Genomic DNA, 7,965 nt, shown 5'->3' on the forward strand with positions numbered 1-7,965 from the left:
ATTATATATATATCGACCATAAAACAACTTTTGAGCCGGTCAAAGTCATGTCAGGGCATGGCATTACTAGACAAGTAACAATCTGTGAATTCAATTTTCCATTGCGTGACCAAATCACTACATTGCGTGACATTGTGAGCCCGTGCGTGTAAAGGTCAGCTGTTAACCCTAGACACACATGACGTCATAATCCAACATGGCGGCCATGGTTTGTAGAAGAAGTGTTTCCAATGTCTTCGGTATTTCTACTCGAATCGCTGAAAATCTTCGAACTTTAAAAAACCCAAAGGTATCCTAAGGAATCTTTCTTTCGTTTGAAGTATTTCCCCCAGAAATCGCTTGATTGTTCAAATGGTAGCTTTTGTTGAAACGTGCTTAATATTAGCTGTCAGATAAGATATTCAGTACCTATACACAGTGTTGCCTTATCACTTTAGTATTATGCTTTTATTCATCGATCTATTGATATTTTTACATGCAGCATCTTTATGTGGAGGGAAACATATCTATTTTGTACATTGTTATAGTCATATTTGAATTGTTAATGAGTAGTATTGTGGTTTTCTTCCCTTAGACGCCTTATAAATATTAGTAATACATCTGTTTACTTACTTGTATAAATAGGTTTTCCCTGCATCAATTCAACTGAGTCTGGGACGCAGATTACTAAGCACAGCGGAACCAAGTGAATCAAATATAAACACACCTGCACAGTTTGGTGGTCGCCAAACAATGACCCTCATCCCTGGAGATGGTGTTGGACCTGAGGTTGTTAACTGTGTCAAACAAATATTCAGGTGAATTAACATAAATAATTGGGCTGTCTTTTTTTTTCTTCTTTTCTTTTCTTTTTTTTCTTTTTTTTTTTTTTTTCTTTTTTTTTTTTTTTGATTTTAAAATTTACCATTTGTTCACCATATTTTCAAATAGCCTAAGACAGAAAGTTGGCTCTAAAGTCTTGTCATTTACTTTCATTTCTATTTTTCATTTATACATTTTTTTACTTCATTTTTCTGCATTATTTATGCACCTATCAGCGGCTTCCCCGGGGGTCGACCCCCGGGCTGACCCCGGAGATTGTAAAAATTCATAAACAATGTTGATCATTTTTCCCAGGGGTAGGGAAGTTGTTCTTTTCAATGTCCCCTGGTCGAGGCATTCAAATCTAGAATCTCCCTCATTTTGGTTGAAATTATTGTTATTGTATTTTGAAAACTGAACTCAACGCGTAACCCGTGCGGTTTGCTCGATATTTCAGGTAGTTTTTCATTGAAAAGATTGAAAAAAAACTCATGAATTGAAGAATTCACATTTAAAAGTAAAAAGTAAATCAAGTTGCCTTCGATTTCGTTTCTATGTAACAACAAAGAATGTCCAAAAAAAAATACTTCACAGTGGAATTCTCTCACCTCGTCAGCCATCTTGACGAGCAGAAGCATCTGGGTATTGTCGAATAAACACAGGTAACCCAGCCGGACCAAAAACGTCCGTGGTCTCAAAATTTTTAAAATCAGAAGCTATTTCTTTAACTAGAGAGTAAAATCAATCCCCCTGGTAACCTCCGCAATGAAAATAATTTCATTGCAATCCCCCACCTCAGTTTTTAGCCACGAAACCAATGTCGCAAATTTTCCCGACCCCAGGGGGAATAACTGGATCTAATCCTTCTATATTCTCCCACCCATCTCCCTGGTCAGCCCGGGGGTCGACCCCACGGGGAAGCCGCTGATAGGTGCATTATTCAGTTCACTTTTTTACCATAGGGTTACTGGAGTTCCTGTTGACTGGGAGGAAGTCAATGTCAGGTAATAATCAAGTCTAGTTCATGTGTAATAATAGTATCAACCAGCTGCAGATTATAGCTCTCACTATTCATAGTATATGTACCTCATCATTTTTCCATTATTCCTCTTCCGCAGTGACTTGGGATATGGCAACAGATACACACTAGAGGATGTAGTAGAGTCACTAAACAGAACTGGTGTTGCACTTAAAGGTAAACTAACCAGTTACTATTTATAGAAGAATGTGATTGAGAAATATTATCAGTCTTGCACATATTTTAAGTGGTTCAGATTCAGACATTTCTTTGTGTTTTTCCCTGAAGTAAAAATACTTCTCTGATAACTTGTTTTGTTTTAGGTGCACTAACAACGCCATCAAATATCAATACACAAGATCACCTCTCCCTCAACCAACGAATGAAGTATGTAACAAAGAATTTGAATTGGATTTAGCTTTAACGGAGAAATATAAATTATTGCATTCATATGACACTTTCATATATTCAAACAAAAAGGTTATACGATATATAGTCTACTGCATGGAAAAAAAACAAATTCTCTTAGTTTAACATCTTATATTTATTTTACTTTTTCTAACAGAATTGAACTTGATCTTTTTGCCAATGTGGTTCACTGTAGAAGCCTCAAAGGGTTCAAAACAAGGCAAGAATGAAATTTAAATAACTATATACAATACAAATCTGACAATTGTACTGTACACGTATATGTATACTGTAACAATTTAGAAACATTAATTGCTATTGATGTATGATTGGTCAAAATTTGATCATTTACAGGCACAATGATGTTGATCTTGTTGTGATTAGAGAACAGACTGAAGGAGAATACAGCCACCTGGAACACGAGGTAATAGCTATGATCAAGGATCTTCTGTAAATTGGTTTAATTTGTTTTTACTTATCAACTCGTATTTTTATCTTGATGTCCATCAGAGTGTTCCAGGTGTTGTGGAGATGCTGAAGGTGATCACAAGACAGAAGTCACAAAGAATTGCTAAATTTGCCTTTGATTATGCAACAAAACACCAGCGTAAGAAGGTTACTGCAGTACACAAAGCAAACATCATGTAAGCACATCTGCTCTATTGTACTTATAACATGCTGTCATGTTTTGATCACTTTATCTGTATTACCCTTCCTGAAGTGGCAGAAGGATTATACAACACATTTCTACAACTTTGGGTCAGCTAATATTACTTTATCCTTAACATTACATTGACATACGTAGAGACTTCGGAGTATACAATTTGAGATTTTCTTTCTTTTTCAGGAAAAAGAGTGATGGCTTGTTTCTAAAAACTTGTGATGAGGTTTCAAAACTCTACCCTAAAATCAAGTTTGAGGGAATGATAGTAGACAACACCTGCATGCAGGCAAGACTTGTTTTTTTCATTTGTTAATCAAGAATAATTCTCCAGCTTATTGGTATCATTGTTGTTTTGTAGCTTGTTTCCAAGCCTCATCAGTTTGATGTGATGGTACTTCCCAGTCTTTATGGCAGCATTGTTGATAATGTTGGAGCAGGGTTGGTAGGAGGTGCTGGCATTGTACCTGGCGTCAGCATCGGCAGTCACTTTGCCCTTTTTGAACCTGTAAGTTACGTTTACATCTGAGTTTTTAATCCCACTTTGATGATGTACGTTAACTTATCGATGGCCACCATACACTTAACCAATATGGATGTCATTTCTTTGAAGGGTGCACGGCATACCTATGCTTCTATGGCTGGCAGGAATGTTGCTAACCCAACAGCCATGTTGCTTGCCGCAGTTGATATGCTGAATCATCTCAAGTGAGTACTTCCCAACAGTAAACCCATAACCATTAAATACACCCTTGTACTTACCATACTGCATTACTTACTGGCACTAGCTATAATACATATTACCATATAATACAACCAGTAAAACTGCTCTTATGCTTGTATTTATAGCTTGAATTCCTATGGCAAGCTGATAAAGGAGGCAGTTGAAAAGACTATAGAATCTGGAAAGGTATGATCAAATTCGTTAACCTATATGCATTTATGTCAACACCAAGGAATGGATATTTTCTGAAACTCCTCACCTCTTGCATTTTTCAATCCCCCCTCATGGGGAAGGTATGGATATTTCTTGCACTACACAATATGCCCTATTCAGAACCTCCCCACCCTTGGAAATTTCATTCCCCTCAATGGAAGAAAATGTAGACGTGTATTTTTGAACTATACAACACACATCCTCCTGACTCTCTTCTCTGTATTTTTATAGAACTTAACAATGGACATGGGTGGAAGTGCCAGTACCTCAGATTTTATGCAAGCTGTGATAAATAACTTGCATCCACATTAACTCAACTACAATCTAGAATTTGAAACCAGTATATTATTTTAACAGCATCAGGTTTCTGTGAAACTGCTGCAAGATGAATGAGAATCTTATAAAATATCATTACAATAATAATACAAGAAAAGAGGATGTAATTATTATAACGGCAAATGTTCAAAAGACTTCCAATATTAAATACTGCTAAATTACGAATGTCAAAATGTTGGCAACTTCTTAAATAATACTGTATTATTTAGCCTACACATTTCATGTGTTGTCATGGAAACAGTTTTGAATCATTTAACCTCTGGCCATAAAATGTGGTGTCACAAAACACCTGCATGGCCTCTGGATAAAGTCAGTGAGAAATGAAACAAAAATAGTTATTTAAGGGGTTTTTTTCGCTATCAAAAGGAATCATATGACAAGAAGAGCGTGTTTGTTACAGATATATTCCATAATCTCTAAAATCTTTGAAGATTTAATGTGTTAAATCTTGGAGAGAACCATCGTGGGAACTGCCCAAGAAACTTTATTTTATTAATGAACAAAACAGTATTACAGTAGCTGGATCTATGAATAGTTAAAACAATATACTGTCTAACATTCAACACATTTAATTAATATCAAGAAACAAGACTGACATGTTACTATCATTATTTCATACAAGCTACAACTATATACACTAACATCAACACATTAATTAAATGAATTTGTCAAACTAAAACCTTTACTGATATTGATAAGCAATACTCATGCAGACTTTCTCAAGTCTAAACAGAAAAGATTCATCACAAAAAAGTTCTACCATGCATCTATAATGTGTTAAATGGCCTGATTTACAAGAGCTATTATATTACACATACATGGTATTAATTCAGCAAACTTTTCACTGTATTAGTAAAGATACAATTTGTCTAAATTAATATTATCTCATGGCACAATTTAATGATTATTATGAGATCAAGGTTTTCCTAATTTAAGTTTAATGTAGTAGTTCCTCCATTACTAGTGTTAATATCTGCAGCATATTGTCACAGCAATACAATATTATAAATGTAATGTTGCAAAAAACTGCAGATTAAATGCATCAGCCCAACTTTGATATTGCAAAATGCTCCCATAATCTTAGGATATACAAGTAACTAATATTTATGCTTCAAAATCCAATTCTCTGGCCAAATTTTGTTGAGTGATGAAGTTATTCACTCAATTTTTTACCCATATCTTCCATTGTTTATTAATAAAAGAAAATGTTTTTATGGAAGGCAAAAAATTGCAGTTATTCGTAATTAATGTATCATCTCTCAAATAACAATAAGCCACAATTTTGTACCATTTTTGATACTTTTTTCCTGGCTGTTTTTGCTTTTATAATAATTATTATTGAATGAAAATAAAATAAATCATGATTACAGTTCAAGGAACATTGTAGCATAACATGTACTTTGATTAGCATGGTTTAAACCAGTATTAATCTCTTCTCCCAAGCATTCCCTAATTCTCCCAGTCAAAATTTCTAAAAAGAAATCAAGTTCTAAACCATGTTTATACGGCACACTAATCTATTTATGTTATTAATAAGTCTTCAAGATTTGAAATTCCTTATCAGCATTGGCCAACCTTTCATCAGCAGCTATAAATGATGTAGCTGGTAAATAAATAATCCTACTTGAAAGTACAGTATGTGTTTACGATAATCCCATGTCTTCATTATTATTTTACTTCTTTTTCATGTTTTTTACAACCCATTCCATTCCCGTCTGTAAATGAACATAGAAATATGTCAAATATTCACCAAATAAAACAGAAGACAACAAGAAATATTTTTGAATAAATATCATGAGAGTAATAATATGAATTTGAAACGCATCATGAATAAAACTACATCTGCCTATGGTCTTGACGTGGCCAATTTGTATATTACCACTATTTTCATTGCTATGCAATGATTGAGACAAAACTAGTGATGTTGAGAGCAGTTGACAGATTACTGTCAATCAAATAAATGGTTCAATTCATCTTCCATGTACGTACTACATCAATTCATCTAACAGTAGTCTCTTGCCCAATTTGCCTTGATCAGCACATATTAATACCAACAGTGGTAAAATGTTTCTGATAGATGTAAGCCCACTAATGTTTGGTTGACGGTACATACCTTGACTCCTTCATTCTTGATAGCCGAACATGCCTGTATTTGCCATGCTCTATCACGGATTGACTGTAGGTCTAATTTTTCTGATATCTGTGAAAAAACAACATTAGCTCAGATATCATTTTCTGCAGTAATACGATTCTTTATTTGTGTCATTGTTTTTGTTTGTTCACTAATATTGCACTAGTTTTTGTCACACATGATGTCTTATTAATTGATAATCAATCACTGCATGATAACAAGATAAGAAGCTAAAATCACACCAAACCTAGTCTCACACATCTACACATTTTTCTCTCTCTTGAGCAGGAAATATTGTTTTTAACCCTATTATCAGTATTCACTTACTTCAGCGGCTGGAGCAGCACTAAGTAGATCCTGTTTGTTGGCGAACACTAACAGTGGGACACCAAGCAATTTTTCCTCTTCCAATAATTCAGCCAATTCCTGAAGAAAAAAGACATTTTTCTTACATTCGCAATCCTCATTAGATCGACATTCTTCCTTCAAATACTTTTACACCAATGATAAAAAGGTAAATTATCATTACTGTTTCATTAGAAACATTGACACAGCTCACACTAGTTTTTAGCTAGTCATCTCTACTTTTACACCATAAACTTGTAATTTAATATTTTATCATTATTATTATTACGTGAAACGTATTGAAGAAATGAAAAAAAAATACTGATAATAATTTTTCTAATTGTAATAAGAAAATTCTGTTTTATTTGTTATTGTCTGTGATAGTGTGAAAATCTCAGAGAGATGTTTTGGTCTAATGATTGTGCGGGCAAACGCCGGGTAAACTAGGTCTATCTTGCGGTTCTACCTTATTATAGATACAAGACTGTTTACGCTTAGCAACCAAAGAACGAACTTCACTTACCACACCAGTCTCCTCCATCCGCTTGCGATCTGCACTATCTATCACATATATCTGAACACAGAAATAATAAGCAATAAATAAGGCAAGACTGAAGTAGCATTACAATACAATCAAGATGATCAGATCCTTGTTGTTATAGAAAAGGTTGTTTTATGCTCCATAACTCGCTCGATCTTTGTACCTAGCTACTTACCAGTACGTCTATGTCGTCGAAGTAATTTTTCCAGTACGGTCTAATCTTTCTTTGCCCTAAATAGACAATAAATCAAGGCTAGTACTGGTGTGTTATTGAGTTTGTTGTTTGATAATGAAGATAGCTCTTACCTCCGATGTCCCACACGTTGAGTCTTATGCCATTTTGAGACGAAACAGATTTGATGTTAAAGCCCTGAATATCAAACAAAAACGTCAATTGAAGGTTCACAGGAGCTGAGATGATCCACAGAAAACTAACCTGAGTAGGTGTTATGTGATTAATCTCTTCAGAAGCAAGTTTCTTGAGGATAGTTGTTTTGCCCGCGTTGTCTAACCCGAGCAACAAGATCTTCAAGTCCATGTCTTTATCAGATTTGAGCTTACGAAGTAAAGATAACAGACCCTAACAATAACAACAGCTAGTTAGACTAACGAATACCGAATACATATCTAGTCTTGCACCTCATTCTTACCATTTTATATCGACAATAAACACGCAGTTTTGAGAGAAGTAAAGGAAAGTTCGCGTTGTCGAGTTCTTGCAAATAAACAATATGGCGGCCGAGAGGGGTCCGTGACGTCATACCAGGATCATGGACGAGCTTGACTG

At 34.8% G+C, this 7,965-nt stretch overlaps 2 protein-coding genes across 2 annotated transcripts; one reads left to right on the forward strand and one right to left on the reverse strand.

Annotated features, from left to right (window-relative positions):
* The first annotated feature begins 190 nt into the window (after nt 1-190).
* Nucleotides 191-5,530, forward strand: LOC116293735 (putative isocitrate dehydrogenase [NAD] subunit beta, mitochondrial). Its single transcript, XM_031701196.2, has 13 exons — nt 191-289; nt 625-797; nt 1,764-1,805; nt 1,920-1,996; nt 2,143-2,206; nt 2,385-2,447; nt 2,582-2,651; nt 2,738-2,871; nt 3,075-3,177; nt 3,250-3,396; nt 3,502-3,596; nt 3,738-3,798; nt 4,057-5,530. The coding sequence occupies exons 1-13, from the start codon at nt 197-199 to the stop codon at nt 4,135-4,137; spliced, it is 1,203 nt and encodes a 400-aa protein (XP_031557056.2). The 5' UTR covers nt 191-196; the 3' UTR covers nt 4,138-5,530.
* LOC116293737 (ADP-ribosylation factor-like protein 3) lies at nt 4,594-7,933 on the reverse strand. The gene is made up of 8 exons (XM_031701198.1): nt 7,829-7,933; nt 7,615-7,758; nt 7,485-7,548; nt 7,354-7,409; nt 7,161-7,211; nt 6,620-6,718; nt 6,275-6,361; nt 4,594-5,876 (listed from the first exon to the last, which is right to left on the reverse strand). The coding sequence occupies exons 1-8, from the start codon at nt 7,829-7,831 to the stop codon at nt 5,835-5,837; spliced, it is 546 nt and encodes a 181-aa protein (XP_031557058.1). The 5' UTR covers nt 7,832-7,933; the 3' UTR covers nt 4,594-5,834.
* Nucleotides 7,934-7,965: the final 32 nt, after the last annotated feature.

The sequence above is a fragment of the Actinia tenebrosa genome, unplaced genomic scaffold (assembly GCF_029948245.1).
Source record: "Actinia tenebrosa isolate PJP-AT-01 unplaced genomic scaffold, QUT_ActTen_1.0 PGA_scaffold12__29_contigs__length_12842862, whole genome shotgun sequence".
NCBI classification, from domain to species: domain Eukaryota; kingdom Metazoa; phylum Cnidaria; class Anthozoa; order Actiniaria; family Actiniidae; genus Actinia; species Actinia tenebrosa.

Excerpts from the sequence above, each read along its gene's own strand:
- LOC116293735 (XM_031701196.2), top strand. The coding sequence starts at position 197 with ATGGCGGCCATGGTTTGTAGAAGAAGTGTTTCCAATGTCTTCGGTATT. Across the intron at positions 1,806-1,919 it reads TGGGAGGAAGTCAATGTCAG|TGACTTGGGATATGGCAACA; the intron begins GTAATAATCAAG and ends CCTCTTCCGCAG. Across the intron at positions 2,207-2,384 it reads TCCCTCAACCAACGAATGAA|AATTGAACTTGATCTTTTTG; the intron begins GTATGTAACAAA and ends TTTTTCTAACAG.
- LOC116293737 (XM_031701198.1), bottom strand. Across the intron at positions 6,362-6,619 it reads GTGCTGCTCCAGCCGCTGAA|ATATCAGAAAAATTAGACCT; the intron begins GTAAGTGAATAC and ends GTTTTTTCACAG. Across the intron at positions 5,877-6,274 it reads TCAAGAATGAAGGAGTCAAG|ACGGGAATGGAATGGGTTGT; the intron begins GTATGTACCGTC and ends GTTCATTTACAG.